Genomic DNA, 16619 nt, shown 5'->3' with positions numbered 1-16619 from the left:
CCCACAGTTAAGACGAGGGAGGGGTGAACTCGCAGCGTGTACATGCGAAGAGAGGTTGAGAGACGGACAGATAGAAGAAATAGAAATGTCAGTCTCACTTTCAGACCGTGGCGGAGAGAGCTAAAAAAAAAAAAAAAAGGAGAGGTGTGCGCTTTGTAGCAGGAGAAAGAGAAACAGATGGTGAGAGAAAGAGAGATGTGCGATGAAGATGCTGATAGAAGGAGGTGCAGAGAGAAGTGAAGAGAAAGATATATTTAGAGAGGGAGAGTTTGAGCCTCCGAGCGAGAGGCATGACTCATCCTCTGCCAGCTGACAGAAGGAAGGATGGATGAAGGAGAGGAGATGGATGGAGGGAACATGGGAGGGAGGAGGAGGAGGGGAGCATGCGTGATGAAGCACAGCAACACACAAATGTAGAAAAAAAAAAAGAAAAGAAAAACACAAAGCCCAAGGCCGTCTTTCTGTGCATGTTCAAAGCTGTCAAATAGTAAAGCAAAGGCTTGAATTATCCATCCATCAATTTTCCTATAGTGCTCATCCTCACTAGGGGAAGCTGGAGCCTATCCCAGCTGACTTTGGACGAGAGGCGGGGTACACCCTGGGCTGTTTGCCAGCCAATTACAGGGCACCTACAACCGCTGAATCCACACAGGGATAACACAAATTAGCAGTATTAAAAAGACACTAGAATACAATATTTATCACATTTGGTCTGATTTTTTTTTTTTTTTTTTCCTGTGATGAGGCAAATTTGCAAAAACAATCTGTAGTTTCAACACTGTAGTGACATCTTGCTTCATGGCCACCTGGGGGCAGTATTACAGTCACAATTCTTCATTAAACCGCAGTCCATATTAGTCATTCATTCCCTGAGGATAAAGAATATGTGCTTGTGAGGATTATGTTGTCTGTCTACATGTGTTGCTGAACCGTTTGCATTCAAATCTAATGAGTGATTTACTAATACAAAATAAGAAAAATAGACACTTTCTGAGCAGACCCCAAATCCACGAAAATCTCCAGGGTCACCGCTTTACAACACTCCCTGACCCTTCACCTCCCGGAGCGGCTTAGAGGGAGGGGTTGTGGGTGGAGGACTGGTCCTACATTGCCTGTAAAGAAAAACATTCTCCTTCCAACCTGTTCTTCCTTCATTAGCCATTAGTTATTTTATCGCTCCTGCTTCTCAGACCACATGGGTCGGTAAAGGTGAGATTGGACTCTCAGGCCACGTTTCCAAGTGGAAATAATCATTTGAAACGTTTTGCAGGTCTTTGTCCTCACGGTCAGGTCATCGCGAGTCAACACAATGCTGCAGTGTTGACTGTGTTTCTGCTTTTGAATACACAGAGGAGCTGTTGGCCTTTTTTTTTCTTCTTCTTCTTCACAGCATTGCTCCCTGTTGCATGGCTATTGCTCATAACCTCCGGGGAGCAGGCCTTTCTCTCACTCTCATCTCTCATCCTCCCTCGTTTCCCCCTCCTACTCCTACTGTTTTTATTTTTTTATATTTATCTCAAATGGCCTAAGTTGCTCTCCGAAGTCCTGACCCTCTCATCCCCCCTCCCTCCCTCCGTCCCTGCTGTGACGGGCTGGATGCAGCGTGGCTCGACTGCGCCCCCTTGTGCATGCAAGGGAGCATTACAGGGCTGTTCTGCGTTTATCTGAAATGCCTTCAGGGATGCAGCTTGATTTGAAGTTTGTTTGTTTCTAATGTATGAATGATTAAGAACTCTGAAAGGAATAAATATGGTGAGTCATGCATTCAGTCCCGTTAAATTATTCAAATCAATGGGGGGGATTTTTGGATGATTGACGCAGCAGAATCCAGGATCACTTCAGTCGTCGCTACCAAGCATGAGAGGAGGTGGAAGGACAGAGGAGAAGTGGCCATAAAACAGGCCAAAATGTCGTTGCGTTCTACACCGAATGTTGATATTTAAAAAAAATATATAATAATAATAATATCGAAAATGTTCATTATTGCGAGTTGTTTCTATTCTTGTGGCAACAGTAACCAAAATATTAGAAACTCCTCTTTTGTATTGTATCTCAATCGATGTACCTAATGTTGTGATCTGCACATTCAAAGTGTCGGAATGCAGTAACCATGTTCCTCCAGGGGGTGGAAATGTTGTCATAGCAACACACACATCACTACCATATCCTATGTGTGTTTTGTTATCATACAAAGAGTGCGTAACTGCGTATCGTTATTATTTAAATAAATAAATAAATGAACAAATGGTGGAAATGTGTGTATGTGTGTGTCAGTAACTCTTTTATAGTGAAAACAACACGACATGAAATGAAAATGGAGGTAGACACACTTCAGCACTTTTATAGCTCTGTATGTGTGGGCGTGGTTACGCTGCATCGCCCATTATTTGAGCCACATAAGATTACATAACGTTGTGATTAAAATAAATAAATAAATAAAATGAAATATGCGACAAAGTCCGTCAGTGGTTGTTCACATTTGAAGACAAAGCTGAATCGACAAATGAAGGCTGGAGCATGCAGGAAATTCGAGAGACGATTTCCAAGCCCACAACAGCTTGGAATATTCAAACCTGCGTTCCACTTTGCATCCAATCTCGCACAACGCCAGGTCGTAAAACTGGGAGGGGGGGTGGCTGAGAATTGGATAGGGATGTGTGGGAGGGGGTTAGTTCAGAGGTGAATAGGGGGTGAGACAGAACAGGGTTCGGGAGAGAAGTGGTTGCAGAGCGACAATAGACGTGGAAGGATCTGTAATAGTTTTGTTGTTGTTGTTGTTGTTGTTGGTTAGTTTTCATCAACAACATCGCACTTGCAACATTGCTTCTTTTAATTTGCTTTACATACGTATTTTATTTTGGTGTCATGTCGGCGATTGTCGCACTATTACGCCTTCCTTTTTAATGCGTAAAACTAACGCGAATTTACGCGCGCCCTCTTTCTCTCTTTATATTAGGGTTGCAGGTTTGCCCTTGACATATCGGGCTTTTTTTTTTTAACCCCCCGACGTGATTGTGCTGGCTGGGCTACTTTCAAAGAAGCCTGCAGTCGAATCATAGCCGTGCGCATGTCTCAACAGCGAAGCACTTTCCCCGGCACCGGGCGGCGAATAATGGACTCGTGCAAGCCCGTGTGGAGGCGACAGGGCGGCGGACTTATTCGGCACTTGTTCCTGCTGCTGATCGCCGTCCTCACCGGAACCTCGCAGTTGTTAGTGGTGGACGCCAACTCGTGGTGGTGAGTAACCCTTTTGTATGCGTTTTTTATTGCACTTTTACAGCTCCAATAAATCGCGTTTGATGAGTGAAAACAGGTCTTGTCATGTAAGGATTAAGCGAAAGAGCATTACGCACGAGTTTTACGCACAAATACCCCCTTTTGCGCACACTTGGATTTTAACCGTGATTAATCGACATCATGTCTGTTTGTGATTGTGTGTTTTGAAGAGGGAGGGGGGTTCGTCAGAACAAATGTGAGATCTCTGTCACAATATTTACCCTGGGGAGCCCCAAATGGCCCCAGCATCTGCTGCCCGGCCTCCATTGGCCCTTCAATTGTCCACACTTGTTCTTGACTTACAAGTCAAATGTGATCCCGGGGATGGAATGTGCAGGTTAAGTTCACCTGGTAAACACTGGAGTCAACCGGCATGATGTCAATGGGAAGTTATTTTGGCCTTGTACTGACCTTTTCCAACCGTTTTAACTACACAAAATGTTCCAAATGATGCACTAACCTGTTGATAATTTTGAGCTTTAAAGTGCAAGAATCATTATCGGGTCTGTCTCAGGTCAATGGCACTGACCCCCATCCAGAGGCCGGAGATGTACATCATCGGTGCTCAGCCTCTGTGCAGTCAGCTATCTGGCCTCTCACAGGTAACTTGCTGTTTGTTTGTGTCACTCACCTTCCATGTATGCTGATTGGAAAAATGTTTCATTAATTGATTGATTTTGCTTGTCAGGGTCAGAGGAAGTTGTGCCAGCTCTACCAGGACCACATGATGTACATTGGAGATGGAGCCAAGACGGGCATTAAGGAGTGCCAGTACCAGTTCCGGCAGAGGAGGTGGAACTGCAGCACGGTGGACAACACGTCCGTCTTCGGACGGGTCATGCAAATCGGTAAGAATCCTCATTTGTTTTTGTTTTGTCATGTCCATGCTTCTTTTTATGATGAATAATTAAGATTCACAGTTGTCGTTATTTATATACACTTTGCATGCTTTTCATGGCATTATTCAGGGATACAATTTGAGAAGTTGTGGATTCATTGCAGCTTTAAAAATAGTGACGTTTTTGAATGTTGAATGAATGTATTTTGACATATTCATATTTGGATGCTGTTACAGATCATCATGCGCTGGGAAATAATCAAATTCCACGTCATTTGTCACAACCTATATTTTTTTTCTTGGTTCATCATAATACCAACATACAGTATAGTGATACAGAAAAGTTAAACCATCTCCAATTAGGTGACAAAAGGCTAAAAAATAAAAAATAAAAAAATAAAAACAACAACAAACAAAGCAATTAACCTGTGTTTCCACCTGTTGCCATTCAGAAAATAAATTTCTGTGATTTTGAGATCATCATTTCACATTTTTGTTTGGTGGTTTCATGTAAAATTCACTCACTGTTTTATAGTATAATAATTATTACAAAAATACTTTTTTTTTTAACAACACTATATATAAAAATATTGTAGAGGTGAAGCAATGAATCAAGACAGGTTTTTCACTTTTTATAATTATTATATTTTTTCCCCCCACAAATGTTTAATGCTAAACCAAATTATATTGTTAGCTTGCAGTGGTTATCTTTAGTGAAATTGTGCAAAACAAAATGTCGTTTTCAGCCATTGTAAATAGCGCAAACAATGCAGACAATCAAACAGCAACCATGGTCACGTGTCTGCAGACTTGACTGTAACAAAACAAAACAAAAAAAACGTTGCTGGATTTTTGAAGCTGTCGGATCACGGTCCGAGCGCGTCTAATTCCCAGCGGGAAGGTGGGAGAGCTCTCATCAACAAGTACGTGTCAAATCCGCTCCGAGGCAAGCGGGGCGAGGTGCAAGCTGGCCGCCGTCTCTTGTCCCCTCTCTGTCTCTATTGACAGTCCGTCTATATGTCCACCTTTTAAATGGAGGTGTGAGTCGCTCCATTGTGCATGGCGACGCTCTTTTGAAATGCGCCCGATAGCTGACACGGAGCCGGCAGATCCGGCCCTATTTGAAGTCTGCAATAAAAGCCCACAAGGCAGCGCGCTCTTCGTGCGCGCGCATGAATATGTGCACGCATGCCTGCATGTCTGTGGCGAGTTTGTGTGTGGATTGCGAGCTGCACCGATACTGCGTGACGTCATAAATTCCACGCAGCCTTCTTTTCATCCATTATCTGAACATTAAATTTAAAAAAAATAATAATAATAATTTAAAAAAAAACAACTTTAGCGGAAATTAGCGCTGCTTTTGGAACAGGTTTCCTGCACAAAGATCCGTGATGGAATGATCGCTGTAAACAACTGTCTTACTGGAAAATTACTGTTAATGGTAAAAAAGAAGGTTTACTTAATGGGGCTCTACCACATATATATGAAAAAACATCCAGTGAATTCGTGGAGTGAAATTGTCCATGACAAATGACTTTACTTAAAAAATAAATAAATAAATAAATAAATAAATAAATAAATAAATAAACAACTACACCATGATATTGTATATTTATTTACAAGATTAAAATGGAAAAGAAAAAAAATCAAACTATGGTTTGGCCATTAATATAGCAGCACAGAATATTATGAATAGCATTATCTAATTTTAATTCAAAAATAAAAGGCAACTATCAGTGCAAAAATAACAAAAAAAAAGTCAATGTCATCTAAATTGGGTTGAAAATAAAACAAACACGATTCATATTGCAATCTGCTCATATTAAAAACAAAAGATAACAGCCAGAATGGACTGAGTTCATTTATGCAAATATTGTGCTTTATATTCTAGTGTGTATATTGATACAACGCATGCTCCACTGCTTATATTTGAAAAGATGTAAATAGTGAGCCCATAAAAAGGAATCACAGCAGTGTGAAGTTAACAAGAAGTAACAGCAGGCTGTTTGCTCTTTTCATGTAAATTGCAGAGTTTCACAGAACTTAACCTATTATCTTTCCAGTAGCCATCTTTGTTCTCTTAAATATCTCCAAGGTGCTTTTGTGTATTAAATCCACTCAACAGGGCACACGGGACTCAAGTTGTGTATTCAAAGTGAGGTCTGGGAATCTTTAATATGCTCTGCTGAGGAGGAAGGAGAGGAGGTGAGGGTGGGGGGTGGTGCTTCACTGTTACAGCACTAACAAAGCAAGAGCCATAAAGTTTGTTGTGGAAGAACCTGAATCTTCAAACACTGTCGTAGTCATGTGTCCCCCAATACTTACATCGTCGTTCAACGAGTGTTGTGCATGTCAAGCAGCACTGAACTCTACGAAGACATTTCAAACAGAATAAAAGAAGAACAGGCAGAGAAGGCCCTCTACTATTCTCTTGTGTCATTGTTGACACTGAGCAGAGAGAACATAACAATACGCCTCTGAGTATTGTTGTGTGCTTTGCTTGTCCAGCTCCATGTATTAAGGCCGATACATCAGTCCAACCTCAGAAGTCGGGAAGTGTCCAGACGTCACTAGGTGGCGTCTGATTAATGTAAAAAAAATAAAATAAAAAAAATCGCCTAGCACTTAGTAACGGCAACTTCGACAAAAAGGAAAACTGGTCCTAAACGTATTATGTTTACTACAGTATGTGTATTATACCGCCCCCAGGTGGCCAAGTTGTGCATAACAAAAAGAGCAGCACAATGGCCATTAAAAACAGTCACTGTTTTTCTTTTTAAAAGACAAAAAAGGTTTGTTTACCTTGCCGCCTTCCTCAGAAGCTGTCAAACTGTCAGTTGTGACGTGTCCTCAGAGGACAAAACAGTGACTGTATGAATTAGACGACAAGATGAACATTTTTAACCACTAGAGTAAAAACAGTTTCATTTCTTTACATTTCTTTTAATTGACATGCCTGTTTTTTGTTGTTGTTGTTTTTTTTTTTAAGTACAATAATATCGAGTGCTTGTTATCTCATTAAAAAACACATCTCCCACAAAAGTAGCCCTCCAAATAAGCGGGGGTTCACTGTTCTTGAACTCAACCACAGTTTGTGCTTCCAAACACATGTATTGTCTATTGTTGGCTTGTGCAGGTTGTGAGGGAGATGCCGTGTTTCCTGCATGTCAACACACATGCAGGTCAAAAATAACCCAATTATGTTTCAAAAATAGGACCAACCGCCATGCACTTGGATCAATTTGACACATTTTTAGGCTTTTTGTTTCACCCAAAAAGTTGGGTTGTTGTGTGGGTTCATTCAAAAATTGCTTTAGTTCCTTTTTGACCTTATTTGGGTTATTTTTTATGGAGCCCCTAAAGTACGGAGTCCCTTAAGTGATATGGGAGAAAAAAATAATAAAATAAATATATTTCTTGTCCAGACGAGAGAGTTTCTTGTCTGGATGAGAAAGTTTCTCATACGGACAAAAAACATATATATATATTTTCTCCCATGTCACTTTAGGGGCTCCGTATTAGGAACTTCGTAATTTTTAACACAACTGGGGGGTTTTTTTGTTCTGTTTTGTGTTTTTTGTTTATTTTTTTACACCTGCAGGGGTTAAAATTGCACCGACCCAGTCACATGGGTCATTTTTACCCACGTTTGCGTTGTTTTGTACAAAAAAAAATAAATTGTGTTCTGTGTAAGTTGGGTCAATTTGACCGAACTTAGTCAGCGGGTCACAATTATTTACCCTAATTGGGTTGTTTTTGACACAGCAGTGTGGACTCTAAAAGCTACTGGGCAAAGAAAAATAAAAATATAACCCAAGTTTGCGTCGTAAGAGGACTGAGCCATATATTTGGGTTATTTATTTAGCCCCCCCCCCCCCCCCCCCCCCCACCACCACCACCACCAGTAATTGCATCACATGAATTTAAAAAACAAATTTACAATTTTTTTTCTTTTATTTGTTTTGAGTTTTTTTGTGTGTGTATGCACAACAAAACAAATTTTGCTTTTTCAGTTGACCTAAAATTTTTGGTTAAAAGAAAAACCCATTAAGTTGGTTCGGTCCACGCCAAAAACAGTTGGGTCAAAAATTGCCCAACTATGGATCAAAAATGGACCGATCCTCTACTAGGGTCAATTTGACCCACCTTTGAGTTAGGAAATGGGTCTTTTAGCGTAAAAGAACTCATAAATATTGGTCAGATCCTTGACTTGGGTAAAAAAAAATTGAGCCATTTTGTATAAAACGACACAGAAAGTTGGGTCAAATTGACCCATAAAGTGCATCGGTCCATTTTTGATCCATAATTGGGTTGGAGTTTTATAGTGTCCCTTTTAAAACGGCAAGTTAAATAAAACAGCAGCATCAATCTCGTTTGGGTAAAAAATGATCCTACCTGCTACCTGGGTCAATTTGACCCAACTTCCTAAATATGTACAAAACAACCCAGAAAATTGGGTCAAATTGACCCACATATAGCGCTCATTTTTTATTATTTTTTTGACTGTCCTCCCTCGCACTCCTCCAGGCTCGAGGGAAACGGCCTTCACCTACGCCATCAGCGCCGCCGGTGTGGTCAACTCCATCAGCCGGGCATGCCGCGAGGGCGAGCTCTCCACGTGCGGCTGCAGCCGGGCGGCCCGGCCCCGGGACCTCCCCCGCGACTGGCTGTGGGGCGGCTGCGGCGACAACGTGCACTACGGCTACCGCTTCGCCCGCGAGTTCGTGGACGCGCGCGAGCGCGAGAAGAACTTCCCGCGCGGCTCGGCCGAGCACTCGCGCACGCTGATGAACCTGCAGAATAACGAGGCGGGACGACAGGTATTTTTGGCTCGCCCGATTTGGTCCCGCTTCAAGTTTAGACATCTGGAGTGTCGTCTCCTTGTTCAAGTCAGGAATGCGTGGGCGAGTCAAGGTGGCCCCCGACTGCCTGACCTGCCGGTATTTCTGTGTGTGCATGTGTGTCAAGGTTATTTATTGGGAGGGCCCAAATGGTAGTACTGCTAACGCCCTTGGAGCCTGGCTAGGTCACCCGGTCAATGTGCATTCCAGCAGGGGAGCACACACACGTACACACCAGGGTTTTTATAGTTTTGGAATTTTACCATTTTAGTTTGATTTTTTTTTTTTTTAGAGAGTTTTAATTAGTTTTCAGGGTGGGTTTGTTAGTTTTTTATTATTATTATTATTATTCTTAGTTATTTAATAAATTTTAGTTTTAGTTAGTTTCAGTATTAGTTTTAGTTGTTTTTTTTTTTTTTATAAATGTGTATTACTTGTGTGCAATAGTCAAAAGACATCCTTGGGAGTGATGTCATCTGAAGGTGCTTTTCTATTGGCTGCTGCTAGATGACATCACTTCTGTGCGACACATTTTCAAACATCCTTATTCTTAGTATTTGTTTTTTGTAAAAAAGCATTTTAATTTTGTTCCGTGAAAGTGTTTTTTTAATTAGAATTTTTTCATTAGTTTTAGTTAACTAAAATAACCTTGATACTCACAAACACAGACACAAGTACAGCCCGACGACATTTTGTTCACTTTTGTGAGTCGTTTATGAGAACATTGGACTCACTCTTCTGCTGTTTTCTGAGATTTTCCAAGGGACAATGGGAGTTGTTTGGGAAGCTCCGACAAGAGCGGCACTAAGAGCAACCTTTCACCTTTGATTAGGCTCCACATCCAACCGCCGCGCAGCCTCGTAAAAGGTCCATTTGCTGCTTTGGCGCTGGAGAGCGCACAAGGAGAACGTGTTTGTCGAAGCTGTTTACAAGACGAGGGGCTCGAGTGCGTTTCATGTGTGCGCCGTCTCTTTGCCTTTGATTTGTGCGGAAGACAGTCAGTGAGCCTGCTTGTGTGTGTGTGTGTGGCTGAGGTCAAAGGTCAGGGTCTGGTGAGCTTGTGTGCTAGCTGCGAGGGTCCCGTTGGGGCTGTAAGAGTGTCTATGAGGGATCTACATTAGTTCTGTGCAAGCTGAACAATTATCCATCCATCCATCCATTTTCTTGAAGCTTATTCCTCACGTGTCACGGGGGTGCTGGAGCCTATCCCAGCTGGGTTCGGGCAGTAGGCGGGGTATACCCTGGACTGGTTGCCAGCCAATCACAGGTCACACAGAGACGAACAACCATCCACGCACACCTCAGGACAATTCGGAGCGCCCACTTCACCTGCCATGCATGTCTTTGGAATGTGGGAGGAGACCGGAGTACCCGGAGAAGAACCACGCAGGAACGGGGAGAACATGCAAACTCCACCCAGGAAGGCCGGAGCCTGGACTCGAACCTGAGTCCTCAGTTCTGGGAGGCAGACATGCTAACCAGTCATCCACCGTGCCGCCCACTGAACAATTAATCCAATTCAAGTTGACATTGCAATGTAAATGGTAAATGGATTGAGTTTGTATTGCATTTAACAAAACTATATTTTTGCTCCCATTTTTTATGAGATGAACTCAAATATCTAAAACTTCTTCTACATACACAATATCACCATTTCTCTCAATTGTTCACAAACCAGTCTACATTTGCGATAGTGAGCGCTTCTCCTTTGCCGAGATCATCAGTTAATTCACCAGTCAATACTAACTGGTTTTCAAAGTGGCCTTTTATTGTGGACAGTCTAAGGCACACGTGCACTTTTCATGGTGTCTCATCAGCATCTTGATATGGCACACCTGTGAGGTGGAATGGATTCTCTCGGCAAAGGAGAAGTGCTCACCATCACAGACTTAGACTGGTTTGTGAACAATATTTGAGACAAATAGCAATACAAAAACAAAAGAATATGTAGAATGCGGTTTTCAAATAGTAAAGGCTAAAATTTGGGGGGGACCCAACTCTCTTTCATTACAGTCAGTAGCTAATAGCATTGTAGCCAAAACAGCAATGAAGTTGACGAAGAACGGTAGCCATGGCAACTTGGTTCCACTTTGAGTGACAAGGTTCTAAAAGGCGCAATAATCCACTAGGATTGTACCGTTTGGCTATAGTGGCTGCTGACAATAGTGGTTGAATGTGCATTAATTGTTAAAAAAAAATAAAAATACATTGGTAGAAGGAACTTAAAAAAAAAAAGTATAATAAATCACAGTTGCAATATTGAAGGGGGGGGAAATCACAATTTGAATATTTCTCAAAATCATTCACATACACATATATCCCTCTGGCATTGTTTCGTGTCCATCCGAACGGAAGAGCGATTTAAAAAAAAAAAAAAAAAAAAAAAACAAGAGCACAAGAGGAAGACTCTCTTTTTTTGGGGTCCGACACGCTGCTTTGGGGATTTGTCTCGCTCGGTTGCTTTTGTGTGGAGGTGGCAGGGGCGTGCCTGGGTGTGTGTGCGTGCGTGTGTGTGTTAGCGTTTAGCTTCATTTGAACTGTGCACAAAGGCAGACAAAATGCGTGTGCATGGAGGTGTGCTACAAGCAAACGTCTGCAGACTGAGACGCAGGGTGAGCGATGGACCTCCGTCACACTCCCCCGACTCTCAAAGACTCGCACGGACACACCGGGGCTCACTGTCTCCGTTTGACACAAATCAAATGAGGCGGCTCTTGTCACACACACGCACACACACCCCCGCGCACGCACACCCACACCACTGAATGCACATTTTCAGTCAAAACTCCCCCGAGAATACGTTTATCTTTCATCACCAGGATTGTTTTGTAGCAAACAATGACAAATGTGCTTCATCTTTGTCGGAGCCAGAAAAAAGAGAAAAACTAAATAGTCGTGGGGCAGGAAAAAAAGCAATTATGTTTGATGCGTGCAAGTTAATCAATTTTACAAGCGGAGTGGATAAATCCCTTTTTTTTCCCCGTGAGCCACTTTGAAGCATGACAATGTCGAAATCCATAAAAAATGTGAAGCTAGACTTGTTGCAGCGAGCTAAAGTGGTTCCCTCAAAGTGAGTAGACTGCTGGCAAGGGTGCCTTAGAATGCCTCATTGTTAGCCGCAAGTGCATGAAAGTCGCGGGGAGAAAGGTGGAATAGTGAGGAGGAGGAAGATATATTTTTTTAAAGGTCCGACAACAGCCAGCATGTGGACGACGGCTTTGGGCTGACCTGGCCGGTTTAGAGCGCCTTGTTGTTGGCCATGAGTGCATGCAGACGATCAAAGGGATTTTTTTCCCCCCTTAATGTCAGATATGACAGTGAGTGTGTAGACAGAGGCTTCACGCTGGCACTTTAGAGTGCCTCATTGTCACAATGAGGAAAAGTCCCCCCCGCCACAGACACGCAGCTCCCAACCTATTGTTCCTGACAAGACCGTGTCTCCATCATGGATGGCTGACCGTGTCACTGAGCCCAGCAGGCATGTCCCACCAAAGGGCACCGTGTGATACTTACGACAAACACACACAACTTGAGCTTGTGTGTAGGAAGGAATAACATCGAAGCATACCTGACATCACGTTTTGGCAATGCATGCACTAAAAATGTCATGTCAAAAGAATTAGCATATTGAACAACACCTTAGATCAAAACACACATCGTCTCACCACCGTTAAAGGCAATTAACCGCGGAGAATGTATAAAACAGCAGCCCTGACAAAATGTCATTGTTTGTCCAAAAGTGGGGGGGTGTCAGTGAGGTTGGATGGCGGGATTGCAGGGTGGCGAGTGCTATGCCTGCTGGGTAGGAACGGAGAGGGGCAACAGGAGTGGGGATTGCGGCGGGGTTCAGAGGTTAACAGAGGTGAAAAGGTAATTGGGATCAGGCAACCCGAGGAGAAGACAGGCGGTCATGTGAGTCCCGCATAAAGAACACAGAGAGGTTTTATGTGTGCGGCAACTGCTAAAAAGAACACAAAGTGTGATGAGTGATCTCCTTGGTATGATGTGCGTGCTTGTGTGAGCATTTGAGGGGTGTGCTTAATGCAAGAGGCCTGGCCGGGCTCCCCCTAAAGTCCACTGCAGATAGCGCCATAAATCTTCGTGTATTTCCTGTTCTGTTTTGTTCTGTCTCTCACGTGCAACAATGCACTCAGGGTAAGACTCTGACAAACTTATCTAGTTCTACCTTATCTTGTCCTACTTCATTACAGTTGCTTAGTTACTGTATATGTACTTAGTTATAGTTACTTAGTAATTGTTCACAGTCATAGGACACATAAGAATGCTTCATTTTTTTTTATTATTATTATTTATTCATTTATTTTTCGGAGGTTGGAGGCAGAGGAATAAAATCACCCCCCCTCCCAAAAAAAAAAAATTAAAAAAAAAATTGTTCCACATGGTGGGAGTTACCTCTTGAATTTGTGCTTATGGCCGCATAAAGGCGCGACCAGCATTGTTTACCCCACAAACAAAAGGGACTGGCATCTCCCAACGCTGGAACACTGTAGTTACAAAGAGTCTCCACAAGAGGGCAGCATTGTAGCGGCTGCCCTGTTGGAGCCCCCACTCAAAGTTTGAAAACTTTTCATCTTTGTGACTTTTAATTTTGAGTTCAGAATTGGAATCTGTGACACAGCTGAGACGATGATGATGATGATGATCTTTCATCTCGCAGGCGGTGTACAACCTCGCCAACGTGGCGTGCAAGTGTCACGGCGTGTCGGGTTCCTGCAGTCTGAAGACGTGTTGGCTCCAGCTGGCCGACTTCCGGCGCGTGGGCGAGTTCCTCAAGGAGAAGTACGACAGCGCCGCCGCCATGCGCATCGGACGCAGGGTAACAACACCAGCAAGTCTCAACAAAATCAAATAAAAATGTCCAAGAAACATCTGAATTCACTTTTTTTTTTTTTGTCCAATCCAGGGCAAACTAGAGCAAGTGGACAAACGCTTCAACCCTCCGACCGCAGAGGACCTGGTCTACATCGACCCCAGCCCGGACTACTGCCTCCACAACGAGACCACAGGCTCGCTGGGCACCCGCGGCCGCCTGTGCAACAAGACGTCGGAAGGCATGGACGGCTGCGAGCTGATGTGCTGCGGCCGCGGCTACGATCAGTTCAAGATGTACAAGCACGAGCGCTGCCACTGCAAGTTCCACTGGTGCTGCTACGTCAAGTGCAAGCGCTGCACCTCACTGGTCGACCAGTTCGTCTGTAAATAGCGGCGGTGCCGGAGCCAGGCCCAAGTGGTTCGGGGGGGGAAATCAACTGGACCCGAAAAAGAAGGGACACACATGACTCCAATGAATAAAATATGTAACGAAATAATAAACAGACTATTTAAAAGAGATGCTTTCGATCATCATCTGCATTGACTCTGGCCTGCGGCAGTGAACGTTTCCTGATATTGCGAGACCAAGAAATGACTTGTAGACGATTGTGGAGGGAGTCATTCTTCAAGGCACGGTTAGGCGTAGAAATTCTATAACGAAAAAGGGGGCACTCCATTAAACAGTCCATTTGTCTCCGGCGGAATTCCCGGCGCGCTCGCGGCTCCCTGCGACCTGACGAGCCGGCGAGCGACGGCGGTTAACGAGGCTTCGCCCGGTCGCAGCCATCTTGCCTCAGTGACCTTCGTCGGAGAGAAAGGCGCGAGTGCTGAAAAAAGCTCCATTAGCCAAGATTGATGACGCCGCGCCCAGAGACGCTCGACGCTAGGCGAATGCAAATGAAACAATCAACCGAGCTTGACCGGAGACGTCTTCCTTTTGGGCCCTTCGCCATCTGGCTTCCAAAATTGATCATGCTTGCCTATGGTGGAAAAGATTTGGTGGATAATAATAATAATTCAGTTCAGTCAATTGATGACAAGAGACTTGGAAAAATGAACGTCTGTGTGTGGCAAAAAAAAAACAAAGAACAGAACGGACTGCAATTTATTATGAGCTACTTTAACAGAACATTAGATCATAAGAGAAAGTATATATTTTATTACTGTTTTCATTTCCTGTTTGTATGTTTTATAGTTATTCTTTTGATAAACTAGTCTTTGGACAATGACGCCTTGTTCCTTGTTTTGCTTTGAAATATGTAAAACGGAGCTCTCATAAAAAGTGATGGGATAAAAAAATAACCCGAATTGGGTGAAATAGCTAACCCAGCACTGGGTCCAAAATAGAGGGTGACACAGGAGAGGATTTTCACTCCCGTCCCATCCCACACCCACAGCAAAAATCCCGTCCTGTCCCAGTCCTGGACAATAGTAACAAAAAACAATCCTGTCCACTTGTCCGGTGCAAACGACTCTTGTCCTGTCCCGCTCCCATTCAGAATTAGTCCCACTCCCGTACTACTCCCACTATGGAGGTCAACTGCATCATTAAAAAAAAAAAAAAAAAAAAAAAAAACGTATGGGGGGAAAAAAAATAAAAATGGTGGCGCAAGTGTGTATCTGTCCAAGGTTTTTGCCCGAACGAATATTAAATTAATCCCGGTCCCGTGTGCTCCCGTGAAGTTTTAAATCCTGTCCCGTCCAAATCCCGTGATTAAAGGGAATCCCAGGACCCACGGGATTCCAGAAAAAATGTCAGCCTCTAGTCCAAAAGGGATTGAGCCAGTGCTGATATATATATATATATATATATATATATATATATATATATATATATATATATATATATATATATATATATATATATATATATATACATTTTTTTTTATTTTTTTTTTTATTTTTTTTTAAATAGAGCACATTGGCCTGAAGATTTGATCCAGCATGCTGGTTCATGTTTCCGATCTAATAGTTTTTGAATTTTCATTTTATCTAGTTTTTATTTCTTTTTTTGTTTTTTTTTGTTTTAGATTTTTCTGTAGTTTTCATAAACTATATTAACCTTGGATTCAACAAGGGGTTAAAACTATCCAAGTCAGAGCTACAAAAAAATGTGTACCTAGTTGCCACGGTAAAAAAAGAAAAAAAAACATTGTATTTCCCCATGCCAGGGGCTACCACAGCAAGTCCCTTATTCGTCCCTGAGCCGGCCCAAATCCTTTTCAAATCTTCAACCCAATCTGCTGGGTCAAATAAATTAACTCAGCCTTGGGTAAAAGTAACCTAACCTGCTCAAAATCCACAGCTACCCAGTGAGTGGGTTAGGAAAACAACCCAGTGTTTTGTTTTGTTTTGTTTTGTTTTTTTAGTGTGTACTCTAAAACCAGTTGGGTTAAAAATAATCTAAATTGGGTCAAAAGAGACCAACCCTACTTTCTGGGTTATTTATTTAACCCAAAAAGTTGGGTCAAGCACAAATAACCCGTCGCCCCCTTCCTCCCAAAAAAAATCACTTGATTTTTGTTATTTTAGCGTGAACACTTTAAAAAAAACAGTTTGGTTAAATATAACCCAAATGAACCACACCAACTTCCTGGGTTATTTATTTAGCCCAAAAAGTTGGGTCAAGTGAATAACCCAGAAACAACTACAAAAAAATAATAATAATAATAAAATATAAAAAAAAAATAAAAATAAAAAAGATTTTTGTTATTTTAGAAGGAATAGTTTTGAAAAAGTTGGTTAAAAAGAAAAAGAAAAGAAAAAAACACAAATTTGGGTCAAAGGGGACCGACCCGACTTTCTGGGTCATTTATTTAACCCAAATTATT

The 16619-nt window shown here is 42.5% G+C and overlaps 1 protein-coding gene across 3 annotated transcripts in view; it reads left to right on the top strand.

The window, feature by feature from the left end:
• Nucleotides 1-14992, top strand: part of wnt5b (wingless-type MMTV integration site family, member 5b) — a 50998-nt gene extending 36006 nt beyond the window's left edge. Inside the window, exons 1-7 of one of the 3 annotated variants that reach the window (XM_077500301.1) lie at nt 2255-2320; nt 3080-3237; nt 3791-3878; nt 3965-4124; nt 8642-8934; nt 13634-13792; nt 13880-14990. In XM_077500301.1, the coding sequence (XP_077356427.1) occupies nt 2309-2320; nt 3080-3237; nt 3791-3878; nt 3965-4124; nt 8642-8934; nt 13634-13792; nt 13880-14179 (1170 nt within the window). In that variant the 5' untranslated portion in view covers nt 2255-2308 and the 3' untranslated portion in view covers nt 14180-14990. Of the gene's footprint in view, nt 1-2254; nt 2321-2463; nt 2612-3079; nt 3238-3790; nt 3879-3964; nt 4125-8641; nt 8935-13633; nt 13793-13879 lie in introns of those variants that run through there. The other 2 variants (XM_077500300.1, XM_077500302.1) reach the window with 2 other exon arrangements.
• The last annotated feature ends 1627 nt before the right edge of the window (nt 14993-16619 follow it).

This window comes from Festucalex cinctus, chromosome 16 (assembly GCF_051991245.1).
Source record: "Festucalex cinctus isolate MCC-2025b chromosome 16, RoL_Fcin_1.0, whole genome shotgun sequence".
Lineage (NCBI taxonomy): Eukaryota > Metazoa > Chordata > Actinopteri > Syngnathiformes > Syngnathidae > Festucalex > Festucalex cinctus.
The sequence above is the reverse complement of the archived record's forward strand: the minus strand, read 5'-3'. Positions and strand labels throughout refer to the sequence as shown.